The sequence below is a fragment of the Amphiura filiformis genome, chromosome 8 (assembly GCF_039555335.1).
Source record: "Amphiura filiformis chromosome 8, Afil_fr2py, whole genome shotgun sequence".
NCBI lineage: Eukaryota > Metazoa > Echinodermata > Ophiuroidea > Amphilepidida > Amphiuridae > Amphiura > Amphiura filiformis.
The window spans coordinates 54,139,203-54,156,714 of NC_092635.1; the positions used below are offsets into that span (position 1 = coordinate 54,139,203).

Here is a 17,512-nt window from a genome sequence, read left to right on the forward strand (position 1 = left end):
CTGTGATGGTCGATCGATCTCCATGCGTGAACAGCAAAATCACAGCGTTGATGTGCGATAACAGCTGCGTGACAAGCTGCGCCCTGCGCGTAGTGTCCGACGCATGAACACACAGATCATTTGTACCCACAAGATGGCGAAAGGCTGACGGCCTCTATTGGAGCAAGAGTACATACCTGAGTACCTTGCAGAGAACAATGATACTGCTAAGAGTTGTGTCAGCTCTGGCTGAAACACAATATCTAACATGTGTGGACACGATAAGAAAAAGATGAAAAAATGAAACATTCCTCCTGTATTGTAAGGGAGGATAAACTTTCATTTCACAAGCCAGGTTCCCTATGGGGATGAAAATCCCAGGGGCTGGGATGGAGAAACTCACATTTCAGTTCTATGTGCAAGTTGCTTCAGCCCCTGGTATTATTTACTGTGTAGAATAGAATATTCAAGTCATATGATTTCTATTTTTAAACAATTACTGTTTGGAGCCACTTTTCATTAAATTGAAAAGTGGCTTTGCCTCGTTGTTTTACTTAAAATGATGATGTTGCCTGTGTTATATGAGATGATAGATGCACGACAGCAGCTAAAACCAATATCTTTATTCTCTTAATAATAATTATCACCCACCTCATCAAAGTAGAACAGGACTGATTTGCCTTGAATCTCAAATTTCTTGAAATTCACTGGTCCAGCTTCAGTGTCTTGCAGAGCTTTTAGTGTGACTTTATCAGGAGTGAAACCGGTCATCATTTTGACATCAAAGACAGCCATGTTGGATTTGTCACCATCTGTCCCAGTGTACCTTGGAGAAGTGAATAAAGTAAACAGGATTAAAACAGTGGGGTTAACCAGTGGGGTGGTGCATTGGCAGATGGAAAATATTTGTGGACAAACTTGGGGATAGACAGGATGCAACTTATTGCTAAATAAGCATATTTTGGGACCTTATTCTACATAAGGTTTTTCCCTGGGCCTCAAGGAAGAACAGATGATTAATTGTGTTTTCAACTGATTGAGTGTCCCAGGTTAAAGAAGAAATAAAACAAACAAACAAACAAACAAACAAACATACACAGGACAGATTTGTCAATAACTGGGCTTTTGACCTTTGGAATGAATAAACCGATTGTAAGTTGTGATAACATATGAATCTTAGCAGGTATTGATATTGACCAATACAAATTTAATATAAATTCTGATTAATTAGTTGATTGTTCATTAATAACAAGTAACAAAGCAGCATCGACGGTCTATCCAAAGATCGAAGAAATTTGGTTCTGGTGCCTTATGCACCTGAATCAAAACTACCATTGCTGTACCATTTAGAGGTTAATAACTGCGCATCGGTTATTTGGAGGGCATTGTGAAAAATCTAAACATTTTGACTTTGGAACCGAGGAATATCCCGAGGGGATAGCCCCGAGGGATATTCCGAGGTCCAAAGCAAAATGTTTAGATTTTTCTCAATGCCCGACATATTACCGATGCAAAGTTATTAACCTCATTCATAACCGTCACTTTGATCTCTTCACTTTACAAAATAACACAAAATTTTGCTCAAAAGTTTGTAAAAATAGATTATTTTTACATCTTTCCTTTCCAAAAATCGATCAGGCTAAAACAGGACGACCAATAACAAAAGTGCGATCACAATCTGTGCAAATATGGTAGCGCGCAATCCAAATACGGCAGCCAGCGCAAGCAGTTTGTTCGACGACAACAACACGCAAACGCCGGTCAATTGAGTGCGCCATTGGAACAATTACGCATTTTGCGGTCAATTGTGAGATATTAATGACCTCGATTTGCGTTCGCGTTTTCACAAATAACTAAATGTAATTGGATCGCACGCATCGCGTTTATTAATGAGGTTATGAATTATTCATCATGTTCTATCAGACCGGTCATGAAGTTTCATCACTATACAACTTACAAGTCAAAAATTGCTTTTTATTTAACAGACAAAAATTGGTTATCAATATTGCCAACATTACGTTAGCTACAATTATGATAAGAATCATGAGACGTTTTGTTGTTTTTATTGTCTGCTGGATAAGAATCAGTTGGGAGGGCAATAAATGTTACCTTGCACAGATGTTCATAAGATAATTGGAGCATGCTTCACTTGCTCTACCACCAGGATATGATGATAACTCATATGATAAGAAGAATGGTCCATCCTCACTCTCCGATGGCATTATATTATATGTCACCTCCGTCTGGTGAATAAAAAAATTAAATTAAATTAGATTTGTAGATTTATAGTGCACAATGCCAATCTACATGCCTCTACACACTTGAGAGATTTTCGCAGATCACTACGGTCCAAGACACACCTCATAAACCACACACCTTATAAACCACACACCTTATAAACCACACACCTTATAAACCACACACCTTATAAACCACACACCTTATAAACCACACACCTTATAAACCACACACCTTATAAACCACACACCTTATAAACCACACACCTTATAAACCACACACCTTATAAACCACACACCTTATAAACCACACACCTTATAAACAGCATTCAGGAATGCAGCTCAATATAGTGATTATTTTATTGATGTTTGTAATATTGATGTTGACTGTTAATGTTAAGTATTTTTGACTCAACATGTAAATCGTTTTTTAAAAGAGCCTGGGTTATACGCAATAATTGTAAAAAGTAAGTCAACAATCTTTTATTTTATCCTTTACATGTTTAATACCCGGCTCTTCATTATGTAACACTACATTCATATAGTTATTTTCTATGTACAATCCCATTCGATCTGTCATACACCCGTCGCACTACCTGCTTGATCGCTAATCCTACATTTTGCCTACGCCCTCACTCAATTCAGTGGCTTAAACATAGTGCTGTTGAGCCTGGGTCACCATTCACAGCATCCAAGTTTTTATTTTTGTTTCTATTTTAAATTATGAGTTTTCACTGTTTTAAATATTGTTGTAGTTGTTTAATTTTCTCTTGTTACTTTTACATCTTTATGTTTTTCTATATCTTATAATATCATCGTAAAATTGTACATGAATGCATCATCATGTAGACAAATGCTGCTATTTCAAGAGCGTTGTTCAAATAAAATAATAATTATTATTATAGGTGCAGAACCCTAATCTACCCACATATAACCATCACAACCAGGATCAGCTCCTCGAGTAACAGGCAAGTATAAACCAAGCCAATTAAGCAGCTAGTTCCTTATCCAGGGGAATTTCAAGTTAACGCAATTATTTTCACAGGAACATTTTCCAAGCACTGAGGCCCTATCAACTGTGCTAACTTGACTTAACAATGAGTAAAAGAACTAAACATGTCTTGCTATTGAGTTCTAATGTATGGGCTCAATCAAACCAATTTTATATCAGTATTTACCTTAGCTAATGCACAACCAGCTCCTCGTGCATGGAATTTCACCGATCCAGGAACATCCGGTAACTGCCATTCTTGCTGGATGAGACGATTAGATCTATTGATGACAAGTTGGTTCCGTTGACTGCTGGGTTGTGCGTGCATATTAAACACAATACGGGTGTTTTTATCGTAGGTCCTGCTAGCATACTCTGACAAGGCATTGAGAGCAATTATAGTGTCCTGGAATTAAGCAAGTATATCATTTGTTTAATCTATATCTGAATGTTCTTTCATTAATAAAAGCCATAGATTGATAAAGCACAATTACTAGATTATTGGACTTTACAGAGAATCCTTGGGAGGCGGGCGCCCCACTTTTTTGCATTTTGTACAAGTTTTGCACTGTTTTGCACTTTTTGCAGCTTCGTGTAAACTTTGGGCGCCCCACTTTTTGTCACCTTGCTACGCGCCTGGTCCTTGGACCACTTTCATACAAAACACACAGAATAAAGCATTGGTATCATTCAGGGCAAAGTTCTATACAGGTGCAGTACCCTAATCAGCCAACATTATTATAGAATAACCATCACAGCCAGGATCAGTTCCCTGAATTTGATATAGATAGACAAAAACAATTACACTAGAACAATTATTATACCATTTTCACCCCACTGTGGCAGTGATGTCAATGTGTTGATGAGGATATTTCGTGTGCATCTATGCACATACCTGCCAACCCCAGAAACGGAACACATATTGCAAGGGAGCACTTGTGCAACCAAGCACGTAATGGCAAGGGTCCAGGGGTCGCCTTAGGGAACCTGGTGGGGTGCAGGGGTAACGTCCCCAGGTGGGGGTCCAGGAGCAAACCCTCCCAGAAGCTCCTGGGTTTTAGGGTTTTGAATAGGCAAAAATCACATATCTCATAAAATTTCAACAAATGAGCTAATTTTACCTTGATTCATATCAGGCACTGCCTGAGGAATATATCATATCCTTACAAATGCAAAAAAAGCCGCATCAAAGCTTTCATACCATGGCCTAAATTTATTGATGTCATTATGGTCCAGTTTTTGTGACACATTACCCCTGTGGAAGATTTTGGAAATATCTACCACAGGGGGAGTATGTTTTTCAAGTGTAATTGGTCAGGGTTCATCATTTTGAAACCCATACTCCCCCTGTATAATGGCTTTACCTATATTTTCCACAACTTGTGTGAGTATTTCAAATGGAAGTTACCCAATTGTCTATTCTATTTGAAACTCATATTCCCCAGCAAACACAAAACGTTTTCGACATCATTCGCAAAAGGTTATAAAAGGTTGTCAGAAAATGTTTAAATGTCGGGTTATATAAAGGGTATATTAAGAGTACAAAACATTTTCATAACCTTAAAAAACATTTTTTGATAATCTACTGCTCAGCAAAAATGTTTTACAGAAAACGTTTAAATGTCGGGTTATATACAGGGTATAAAAATGTTTTAATAACATTCCAAAAAACATTCTTGAAAACTTGATACAAAACATTCTAAACAGAATGTTATTTTAGTTGAAAAAATATTTTTGCGTAAAAATGTTTGCCCAAAATATTTTCAATGACGCTTTTGAAAACGTTTTCATGACCTTTTATATAACCCGACATTTAAATGTTATTAAAAGGTTTTGAAAAAACATTTTAAGAACATTTCTGTGTTTGCTGGGTTCAAATATTTTAACATAATGTTATTTAAGTATTGACACAATATTTGGCAAAAATGTTTACAAAAATAGCTTACAATAACATTTTATGAAAACATTTAAAAATATTGTTGTAGTGTGTTTTCATACAAAACGCTTTTAAAACGTTATCATGACCTTTATATAACCCGACATTTTAATGTTATTAAAACGCTTTTTACCTAAACCAAAAGCCAAAATATAACTTATTTAAAACGTTTTTAAAACGCGTTTTTGTGTTTGTTGGGTCCCTCTGTGAAAGACTTTAGCTAAATCTTCCACAGGGGTAGTGTGGACTTTGAATAGTTAAACTATGTGGGAAATGAAAAAATTTCACTGACCATCCAGGATTTGAACCTGGGACCTTTGGATCACCGGACCGATGTTCTACCAACTGAGCTAATGAGTCAGATGGAGAAGAGCAGTGATGTTATTATCTATCGGCCTTCAGTTCAATACTGCTCTTCTCCATCTGACTCATTAGCTCAGGTGGTAGAGCATCGGTCCGGTGATCAGAAGGTCGCAGGTTCAAATCCTAAATGGTCAGTGAAATTTTTTCACTGGCTGTCATTAATATATGTGGAGACTTGTATTAAAAACCTTTCTCATACTCACTTGTGTTGAAGAAAATCCACCCAGAGAGTTTTGTTGTTGGACTAACCACCTGACAGCAGGAAGAGCTCTTACAATGGCTTCTGGGCTGTCATCTTGTGTTAGAATAGCTTGTATCACATAGGCTGTCATCTCAATGTTCTGTGCCGCAGCTTGCTGATGACCGTAATAGTAGCGGGATGGAAGGGCTCTGCTTGTCTCCCAGTATTTTTTAGCACCATTATCTGGAACGGTAAGTAATATTGATGATAACTTTATTACATTCATGTGCAAAATTACATAATATACATGACTTGTCTAATAAACAAGTCATGTATATTATATAATTTTAGACAATGTCTATGCTTCATTGAATAAATCAAACGCATATATAAAAAATCAATGTATGCCCCTCATCTAACTGTTTTTATGGGCGGAAGGAGATAGAGGAAGAAAAGAAAATAATTAGCAAAGAAATTTGGTCCTTTCTGCCCGGTTTAGAACAATCGACCCCTCACAATTGGACCACCTTGCCCATGATAGCAAGCCATGTGTGGTGACCTGGCTGGCCATCCTTTTCGTGCCTATGTGTTGCCTACATCACTCGGGTGCTTTGAGCTGCCAGGAGCTTTGTGCTGTAGTATATTTTGTTGTGCTGTAGCGTTTTATACCAATCTGAGTGGTTAGGGTTAACCCTAACGCAACTGATTTTGTGAGCGGAGGGAGATGGAAGAAGGAAAGAGGTTTAGAGCCACCAACCCCTCAGGCTTGGAGCACCTTGCCCATGATAGCAAATTTTGATGCATTTAGTGCTGTTAGGGATAATTACAATACAGTGGTCTCGCAGTCTATATCAATCATCATCATCATCATCATTATATCAACAACAACATTAACAACAACAACAACAACAACAACAACAACAACAACAACAACAACAACAACAACAACAACAACATTATTGTCATCATCTTCCTGTCAGATATCAGTGTTGGCTCATCTGGTGTAAATGATAAATAACCTCTTGAACAACAACAATAACAACAACAACAACAACAACAACAACAACAACAACAACAACAACATTATTGTCATCATCTTCCTGTCAGATATCAGTGTTGGCTCATCTGGTGTAAACAACTCAAAATAACCTCTTCTGATTATTACCCTCACCTGATTCCTTAGCAAGTCCTTCTAATTTCTCCATAATGACGGGTAATGTGACTTCATCTTGCGCTAGTGCCAATGCATAGGCTGTCTGGGCAATAGTGTATGTATCATTGAGTCTCTCAACTCTCTCTGCTATACACTCCAAACCACTGACAATAGTAGGATCCTGGTGAGACATAACAATGTTATGTCATCAAATAAGAATTTAAAACTAGAAACGTTGCGGTTTTCGACGCAAAGGCGTCAAATGGGATGCCTCCACCATGGGGCAATTTAAATGAGTACAAATCCAATTTTAGTATTTTGACCTCAGATGACCCCTGTGTGACCCCAGATGGCCCCAGAATGACCTTTCAAAAATTTGGCTCTAAATATTGACTGTACCTACCAAGTTTCATGCCCATATGACAGTTTTTGCTAATTTGACCTCAGATGACCTCTGGATGACCTCAGGTGACCTTGACCCACTAACCAATACAAACTTGTTCTGCCTGTGGTCAAGATGCACCCACCCACCAAGTTTGAGGAACGTGCTACCCTAGCCTCCGAGAAAAGAGGTAACACGGAAAATGGGCCCCTGTAGGACTACATGCAACGAAGTATACAAAATGTCCTCCGATAAATAAATAATGGGGTTTCCATAGTGCAGCTATGACACAAGATTGGTTGCATTAGGATTTAAACTGTTCATAAGAGACCAAATTTTACCCAAAAGTCTCAAAATAATGGTATTTTACAAGTTGACCTCAAATGACCTTTGACCTCAGTATATGACCTTTAATCACAAACAATATATGAGGGTTCACAAAGTGCAACTATGACTCAAGTTTGGTTGCAATAGGATTTGAACTGTTCATATGACAACTTACCTTGTTTGACCTCAAATGACCTTTGACCTCAGTATATGACCTTGAACCCAACCCAAAAAAAAGTATCCAGAGTTTTTGACCATGACCCACCTATCCTGAAAATCTGAAGTCAATCCGCCCATCCATGCCCGAGATACAGCATCCGGACGGACGGAAGCACAGAAATTGCAAAAACAGTATGCCTCGCGGTGGAGGCATAGGAACATTGAGTTTTGATCCAAATATTGCAGAGAACCCATTCAATATCCTCAGTGGTGCACTCTCAGAAATAGAGGTTCTAAAATGCCTTAAGAACTTTTTTGTCCTCTCTATGGAACCCTCAAGAAGAAGGATTCTTTAAACTAAGAACCCTTTTAGGTTGTTAAAGGGTTCTTTTTGTAGACCCATTTTTGGCCTTTGTAGAACCTTTTTGGTTTGTTACAGAACTTTTGAGGGTCATATTATATGTGTAATGCTGAAAGTTGACTGCCTAATCTGACTCTCTGTAAATAATAGATGATGATAACATCCCTTTTTGTTCTGTTGAACACTCTTTGTTAAGCTCCTACACTGCCAATTTAATTTCATTGAAAATGATGGAAAAGGTGTCACATTTCCAATCATTTTGATGTTACCTGATGCAGCTTTGAAACCAAATAAGAATTACTTTGTCTACTACTAAAGTAATAAATATAATAAAAAATATCAATGGATAAAACTTACATCTTGTGCAATTCCAGCTTGTAACATGGTGGTAATGATGTATGCTGTCATGGTTACATCACCATTAGCTCCTCCCTGGTCAAATATAAAATATTGAGATTTAAATAAATAATGAGACTATAATTGTGAAGGTTCAGAGAATTGTTTTTAAACTTAAAAGTACTTCAACAGTCAACACGTCATTTAGTTTTTGAAACACCATTCTATGATTCCCCACACATCTCTCTTTTGAAATGGAGTTACCTGAATGGATGACTCCATTTGAAATCAAAAACCCTTGTGTAGGAAATTAAGGTCATGTCTTCCATAGATGGTGTATGATATATTTTAACTGGAATAGTCCAATGTCAAAAAGGGCTTTTAAAGTTAAACATCTCCTTCAAAATATATCTTACCAGCATAGCCTTATGTGCAACTCTGCCTTGTGTTCTAAAACATCCCGTCTCCTCATTCTGCATTGCTCGCAGGAAATTTAAGCTCACATTCATGTCACGCTCATCAACATACACATATTTACTAGCCTGTGCAAATGTCCTGACAGGGAGACAAAAAAACAAAGAAATAATCTAAATTTACAGTTAAAGGAGTATTTTTATGATTCTAGCATCTTTTTATGGTAACAACAAATCTCACTATTTCCAGTATTCGACAACAACATTTTGTGTAAAGGTGTCCTAATGGAACATGTAGATTTGTTTTGATTATGGGTTCATTAAATAAGACACACAACTATACAGCACTGGAACTCATCATGCTTTATCTCCATGTTTCAAATTAAACTGATTTTGTAAAATGTAATGATTATTAAACCCCTTGAAATTCACTGTCTCCAAAAAGCTCCCCAATTTCCCCTGGAAAAAGTTCTGGTGTCGCCACTGTGTACATGCCCCTACCTGACTGTAAATGCTGTCAACCATGTGCTGCCCACTAGATCTCTGGTTCCAAATCCTGAGTAAGACGCATCCTGTCTTCTATATTTCAGTTGGCGCTGATATCCCTGCTTTATATTCCTCAGTGCCTTGGTTTCCAGCTCAGAGCTCAACTGATCAGTGCTGTTCAAGTAATTAAGGGTGATGATGTTTGGTGCAAAAGCAGCGATATTCTGCTCCCCGCAACCATAGGGTACTCGAAGGAGATTGTCAAGATTTTGAAACGTTGGACCCATCATATCACCTGCAAGGACAAATTTGAGATGTGATATTCTTTTGCGATATTTGCTTTGAACATTCGGATCATAACTTAAAATACTGCAAAAATACTGTTGTACATAGGTGGGAGGAAAAATACATACATAATCTGTAACCTCATAAGTCTTTTTAAACATGAATTCATTTTGTATATATTTATTGTAGTTTACTTAAGATATTTTACTGTTCAGCGCATTGGGATATGTTCTTGTATGTAATGCGCTTTATAAAAGTGTTTTATTATTATTATTATAAGTAAGTTTACACATTTAAAAATCACAAACATTAATTTTGTCTGAAAAGCACATTTTGGTTGCAAGTTAAAAAACCAATGACATTTTGGTCCAATTCAGACAAAGGCCTAGAAATTAAAGCTTGTGAATGAATTTTGCACAAATTAACAAAATATTATGTTGTGAATCCCATAAAATAAGATCATAATATAAAACACTGTAAAGCATGAAATGTTCACATTCATGAAAATTTTGCCAGTTTTGCAAGTGCAGTTAATTTGCAAAATTTCATGCATGTGAATATTCTTTCTTATTATAGACCTTTACAGAAATTTACAAATGTCGCAGAAACACAGGTTCTCTCCAAAATGCAAAATTTTAATGCAGCAAATATATCATGCTTAACAGTACTTTTCACACAGATATACATACTCAGGTAAAAGAAATCAGAAAATAATCTGAAGTTCAACATTTTTGTCTTCCATAGATGCAATTGCATGCAAAATATTCTATTTCTCCAAATCTCAAAATTTCCTACATAACTTTCATCCTCTAATTTTTTTGTACCTGATACTGCCACGTTTGCTCTCTGAGAGCCTGCCACATAGTTACGAGGAAGACCAAGGTACACTTTTTCTTTCCAAGATCCGTAGGCATAGTCTGAAAAAAAAAATCACAAACATAAAAAAAATCACAAACATATACGTATTAAAATTAGTCGTCATATAACAGGGTTAATTTCCCCACTCTAGGCTCAAATTATCCAAGTAGCCAAAGAGCACACATAGGTACATTTAAAAAAAAAAAAAACTTTTGAAGGCCTTTTTATTGTAAAAAAAATCAATCTGGATTTGCAAGAGAGGTCCTACCATCATGAACAGAAACAAGGTGGCCTACCATTTAAGTCATATGTATGACCCTCTCCTCAAGACCACACCCCTAGGGATAGACCTGTGTTACCACCAGCAAAGAGGATGATGGGATACCAATCACTCTGAAGAAGTATGTCATCCAAGACATACAAAACTGTCGGGTCAGTGTCAACATTTTGGTTTTGTAATATGAAAACTACAAAATTTTAACATTACTTACCTCGTGGGCATATAAAGTTACTGTATGCTTCAAACTGCTCTACACCTTCAGCCTGTAAAAAATAAAGAGAAACACAAACAATAAAAACTCAATAGTTAGCATATGTGCTTACTATCGAGCACTTTTAAAACATGCAAAGATGAAGAGCCCCATCCACAAAAGGGTTTTGAGCAAATCATCGATATACATAGTTATATATGAACAAGTAAACTTGTGTCTCAACCATTAGCTCAGTTGGAGCTGCGCTGGATTATGGTACAATTTCATGTTTTCAAAAGCGCTTGATAGTAAGCACATATACTAGCTATCAAGTTTTTACGGTACAACATTGAAACAGAAATGTCACATTGATAAGGTGTTGGGTGAGTGCGATTGAGCTACAACTATAATTTGAATTTTTTATTTTGATTGTACTTTTAATATTAATTCCATTGAGTTTATATCATGCAATGCAGCTTGCCAATATCCATATTGTGCCTTTTTCAATAATTTGCCTGCAACAACTATCCTTTTATGTTTCTTATAATTATTTGTCTATCTATTGTTGTCACATAAACTAAAAGATACATATACATTGTACTTACCTCTACTAAGAGATCTCTTCTAACAGCATCACCAAATCCAGTATTGTCGCTCATTTCAACCTCATTACCACATACACTGTCACTATTAGTCACAGACAAGGCATAAACTGAAATTAAAATGCAGAAGAAAGATTTGATCAATGTCATCCTTGTCTTCGATGTAGTTTTGCTGTCCAACTCGTTTGATATTTTATAGATAAACATAAAAGATGAGATTTATACAGTGTAGGCAAAGCGCTTAAAGAGAAAAGACAAGAAAAGGAAAAGAGCTACACAGTGGGAAAGAGATAGGTCTAAAGAAGGTTCTTGAAGGTAGTGATATTTGCTTGACCACAGGCAGTGGTGGGAAACTCAATCCAGAGGTGTGACCCTGAAGTTGGAAAGCCACAATCGCCAGCTTGTTTTTTGAAACAAGGTACTTCAAATTTACAGCAGAGTCAGTGCAAAGTGCATAGTAAGTTTTGTGGTCTGAGGTAGCCGCAGCTTATTCCACAAATTGCTGACGCAACCTCTCTGGATAGTATATAAAAGCAACAGAGCCCGAAAGTAGTACTCGTCTGAGGTTGAAAATAAGGAGAGATGTAACCAGGTGAATGAGTATGAAAGGCTTTGAATGTCTGGACAAGACTCCTAAATTGGATCATTTGGGCAACAGACAACCAGTGGAGAGTGTGGAGAAGAGAGGAATGACTGGGACTGGGTTGCCTGAGGATTTATTTTGAAGGACCTGGAGACGGGTGAGATGTTCCTTATCATTCATGAGTGAGTTACAATAATCAATCATTGAGATTCATTGGCTTCTTACTAAACTCAACAGTAATTTGATGCAACAGTTAGGCCAAAAAAAAAAAAAAGGTTTGTCTCAAAGCTGACGAGAAATTTAAAAACAAATGCGAAATGCGATTTTTTTATTCCGATTTTTTTTTTCATGGTATTTTGTAGGCCCCGCCCCGAAAATATGTGAAAATAATAAAAAAAAAAAAAAAATAAAAAAATATTGCCTACCTGGCCCTCTGTTGATCAGATTAGGTCAGTTTGGATTGTCATGTAATTTGTGAACAACTCACTGAACTGCCGGCCCGGCGTGAGTCGAAGAAAAAGCGACAAAAATTTGACCATGAATTATGTTTTATAGTCAAAATATTCCACTAATTCGATTAATATAATGATATTTGGCCTAAACTTGAACTCATTTGAAATGAAATGTCAGTTTTATTGAGTTTTTACACTCATCCATGTGCTTGCAATGCTGTTGAATTCTGCACTTTGGCGATGTTGGAACTGCATTTTATTGAATTCGGCGAACTTTTATGGCATAAAGCAACATTTTTATAGTAAGTGCACTGCTTGGAAACTTTCTTAAAAAGCGAGATAGTTGGTTTAGAATGACGGCGAGAAAATTTTGAGAAAAAAGTCTGACTTTCACGATTTTTTTCTGGAAAAACTATAACAAATTTTTTTTTGAAATAAGCAAAATTTCGGCATTTGTTTTTTGTCAAATCGTGGGATTGTACAACCGCGCGCGTCAGCTTTGAGACGAACCTTTTTTTTTTTGGCCTTATTTATAACTTGGCAAATAAGGAACACCACACACAGGGGATGTAGTTTTCAAATGGAGTCCCCAGTTCAGATAATCCCATTTGAAATTTACACTCCCTGCATGGACGATTAAGGTCATGTCTTCCACAGGTGGTGTATTGGATTTTAACTGGAATAACCAATTGTATCTCACCTTCTATTGGCATTTGTCCCAGTGTTCTAGGAATGATTCTGAACACAACAGGTACGGATAATCCACCGCAAACACATACATTCTGTTCTCTGCTGTCTGACAGAAGATCATAGTCATTTGAAGGTGATAGGCTTACTTGTACCTAACGAGAAAACAATGTAACATACACTTAGGTTAACAGTCAGAACAGATTTAAAAAAACACATTTCACTGAAATAATGTTGTTACTGTTGTTGTAATTGGGGTTTTTTTTATGGGGGGGGGGGGTTATGAGGTTGTGGTATAAAAATGACCATTTACATCCGAGGCCAAAAAAGGTCATCTCTCAAACATTTTGCAAAATAGCTATGTCCTATATTTTTCTTTGTTTAGAAAAAAAAAGTGCTACGAAGGATTAAAATAAAATGGGGTTGTTTTTAGCCCACTTTTTCTTGTTTTTTTTGCCGCATATTTTTCTCTGCTTTTTAGTAACTAAAAAAACCTGTACAAAAGGTTCAACACCTAGGGCTACATGCTAGGATGGCATTCACATACTTATGTATGCAGGTTGGAGAGATAAACATTGTTGTTGTTTTTTGGTCTATGATGAAATCTGGTTTTTTTCCATAATCTGTTTAAATGGTATTGCAATTTAAATTGCTAAAAGCTGACTACCTTAGAATATCTGTCCAGATCTGAAACTGACCTTTAGTAAAAAAAGCTGATAATGATAAAAAAGACCTAAAAACAATGTGACATTGAGGGTAAATAGCTCATATTGGGCTGAAAATAAAAATAAAATTTGTCAATTTGAGCCACAAAAAAAAAGCTGAAATCTGCTAAAATGCTGAAAAGTTTCAGGTCTGTCTGTTATAAGATTCACCTTTTTGACAAAATGATAAAAACTTGCCAAAACCCGAGTCACTCATTAACTCTCTCCACGTGGGTGTCGACTGCAGACGACAAGTTTCAATTTTTTTTAAATTCAAAAATGTCAGAATTGTGAATTTCCATGACCATATTTGGAATCAGCATGAAAAATGCATTAAAATGAGTACAAACAAGCCTATTATTGGTTCAGAGGTTCTTAAGATAGCTCTTGATATTTGATATTTGATATTATCTCAGAACTTAGACTTTTTATGTTGAAGCCTATTCCTAGCATGCAGAGAAACTTCTTAAATATAACTCATTCAATCAAAGTTGCACATACCACTAGACACTTCTCCAAATAGTTGAAAATGGTCAGCTTCAGAGGAATATCCTCCCTCTTATGACTGAATATGGCAGACTAGTTGATACAAAGAATGGTTGGAAGGCACGCATCTTGAATGTCTCTGCCACACCAAGGCCATGTTGCTGTGATGTACAGAACCCACCGCCAATCCACTTGGTGATTGTGTCTGGTACTGTCAGGTTGAGTTGAGTTTCTCCTGAATTATCCCTGAAATTAGGTTGCAATTTTTGAACAGACTAGTGAACAGCTGTGATATGGAAAGAAACTGAAAGGCATTTTTCTATGACATTTTCAAGGCCAAAACATAAAATTAAAAAACTTTTTTTTATCAAAAAGATCAGTTTTTGATGCATTTATCTGTAATGTGGTTTATTTACAACGATAAACTTAAAGCCATAATGTACGATCTTATAATATGAAATTGGTTGTTTTTTTTCAAACCTGATTTGTAAGCATATTTGTAATGTTTACACATGTCCCAACTTGCACCAAAATTGAATCAGCCAATTTGTTGAATGTTGAATGTTTTATGGCTGAATTGTTGAATGTTGAATGTTAAATGGCTAAAATAACCAGTAGGGTTTCTTTCACTTTATCTTGTTATTTCGACTCAAGTTGACAGAAACCCTCCCCGACAATTATTACTTGTATTATTTCAGCATTTGAGTATAGAATAACAAATAACAAACTGGAGGGAAAGGAAAATGCCCCTTTCCCCCCTCCCCATAGCGCTGCCACTGTTTGGCCCCAATGGACCAGATTGTGTCACATATTATAATTAAAGACAGAATTAAAAAGACTAGACTTGTGATGATGCGTTGCTGAACATGATGGTAAAATAGGGTGCCATATGGTTAATTTTGCACCTTCAAATATACAAACCATCTCAAAAGTTAGGTCTTCATTTCTTTCCTGAAGACACCATGTCAACAAGGAAGAGAAATATAATTTTTTTGCCTGGTAAAAGTACATAATTTTTCCCCATTTTCTGCAATTCCTTTTCTCAGATCGGCACCAGATGAATCAACCTTCCTTTTACGCATCACAAAAGGTGTTTGTGACCACATTTGGGGCACAACCCACAGTAATTTTGCAATTGAAAATAAATTCGTTTGTTTAAAATCACCAAGAAATTTCACCTAAATTTGGCTTTTCAAAGTTAATCAGATCAAGAAAACATTTGAGAGACTTGGTTCCTTGGTAATCAAACAAGGTCTTTTCAAAATTTGGCTTTTTAAATTGAGAAATCAAGAAACCTAGTTTCTACATTTGAAAAACTGAATTTTTCAATTGAAAACTGGCTGAAAAATGTTGTTGCAGTGAAAACCCAGGCTTCTCACTTTGTTTCGCACAAATAATTTGCCAAAGACAGAAAGCCAAAATACAGGTGCTTGGGAACAAGCAAAAACTCAAGAGTGTTCTGGTCATCCAGGTTCATGAAATGGAAGTGTGCAAGACATAATTAAAGTTTGTTCAGCTTAAGCGGAAAAAATAAGACTCATAACACTGTGTATTGATATAGAATGACATGCACGCTGTTGGGCGCAGTGCTTACACTAGGTGTGCGTTGCATAATGCGTGAATAGCGCACGCTTATGTAAATTTATGCGAGTGTGAGTTGGGACTTTATTGACTCGCACAGTAACAAAAGCCGAATAATTTCCGCCTTATATAAACCAAACAAATTTTCCCGGCTAACTTTAGTAGAAGATCAAACAAGAGGTGGGCAATTAATATCATAGACATTAGCAGGTACATGGAAAGGAATGATTAAGGCAATTACGGGGGATCAAAGACTAGCATAACAATGTAAGAGACAGAAAGAAGTGATACCAACATGCTGAGGCTTTCATCCAGCAGTAAACTAATACCAACTGATAAAGATGATGATGATGTTTGTGATTATATTAACATCAAGGGAGCTATGGAAAATAGTGGGTATATAAGATATGGTTAGGGCAACTACTGAGAAAAAGTAGAATGGTATAACAATGTCAGAGATAAAACCAAAGTCATGTCAAGATGATGAGAATTTCCAGCAGCAAATAGAGAACAACGGAGGAGGAGGAGGAGGAGGATGATGATGATGATGATGATGATGATGATGATGATGATGATGATGATGATGATGATGATGATGATGATGATGAGGAGGAGGAGGAGGAGGATGAGGATGAGGAGGATGATGAGGAGGAGGATGAGGAGGAGGATGAGGATGAGGATGAGGATGAGGATGAGGAGGATGAGGATGAGGAGGATGAGGATGAGGATAAGGAGGAGGAGGAGGAAGAGGAGGAGGAGGAGGAGGAGGAGGAGGAGGAGGAGGAGGAGGAGGAGGTGGAGGAGGAGGAGGAGGAGGAGGAGGAGGAGTGATAATCTCAGTCTAGTTAATGATGAATTCTAGTGATTGATATCACATCATAGGAAAACAGAATGTTACAACAATGTCAGAGATAGAACCAAAGTCATGTCAAGATGATGAGAATTTCCAGCAGTGAATAGAGATGATGATGATGAGGATGATGATAATCTCAGGCCAGTTAGATGATGGATTTTAGTGATTGATATCATGAAGAACACAACCTACCCAAGTCTTTCCAACTGCCAGAGCCATGTTTCGGGGAAATATGTACGCACTCGGACACCTGGTGGGGCCTCATCGGGACTTATTCTTCCACCACTTTGATCAAGTGAGAAATGCTGTTCAGTCCTAGCTATTGGGTTATATGCGACAGCTATCCAAAAAAATGAAATTACAATCAAACAATTAGTACTTTCAAATAAATGAATAATTTATGTTATGATAACATACCCAATGCGTTCAAGCTGCCAGAGCCATGTTTCCGGGAAGTAAGTTCGGACTCTAACGCTTTCAGCACCGAATCCTCCTTCCGCTGGAGCTATGTTCAGATCAGATGGAGCTCGTGGCGTCCTGGTCAGCCACGAGTGATTGAGGAACAGCGAAGTAATTACGCTCATGGGCTTCTCCGTGATAAAAAAATATGTACATTTTTTATGTGCGATTTGTATAAATCATGTAGT

At 36.9% G+C, this 17,512-nt stretch overlaps 1 protein-coding gene across 1 annotated transcript in view; it reads right to left on the bottom strand.

Moving 5' to 3' along the window:
* The window catches only part of LOC140158397 (uncharacterized), a 44,290-nt gene extending 27,125 nt beyond the window's left edge, over positions 1 to 17,165 (bottom strand). Inside the window, exons 1-14 of the mRNA XM_072181490.1 lie at positions 17,058 to 17,165; positions 14,447 to 14,677; positions 13,255 to 13,396; positions 11,523 to 11,629; positions 10,939 to 10,990; positions 10,414 to 10,506; positions 9,320 to 9,599; positions 8,822 to 8,960; positions 8,427 to 8,501; positions 6,859 to 7,021; positions 5,710 to 5,930; positions 3,395 to 3,613; positions 2,089 to 2,222; positions 631 to 805 (exon numbers count right to left, since the gene is read on the bottom strand). Coding sequence (XP_072037591.1) covers positions 631 to 805; positions 2,089 to 2,222; positions 3,395 to 3,613; positions 5,710 to 5,930; positions 6,859 to 7,021; positions 8,427 to 8,501; positions 8,822 to 8,960; positions 9,320 to 9,599; positions 10,414 to 10,506; positions 10,939 to 10,990; positions 11,523 to 11,629; positions 13,255 to 13,267 — 1,671 coding nt within the window. The 5' untranslated portion in view covers positions 13,268 to 13,396; positions 14,447 to 14,677; positions 17,058 to 17,165. The remainder of the gene's footprint in view (positions 1 to 630; positions 806 to 2,088; positions 2,223 to 3,394; positions 3,614 to 5,709; positions 5,931 to 6,858; positions 7,022 to 8,426; positions 8,502 to 8,821; positions 8,961 to 9,319; positions 9,600 to 10,413; positions 10,507 to 10,938; positions 10,991 to 11,522; positions 11,630 to 13,254; positions 13,397 to 14,446; positions 14,678 to 17,057) is intronic.
* Between the last annotated feature and the right edge of the window lie 347 nt (positions 17,166 to 17,512).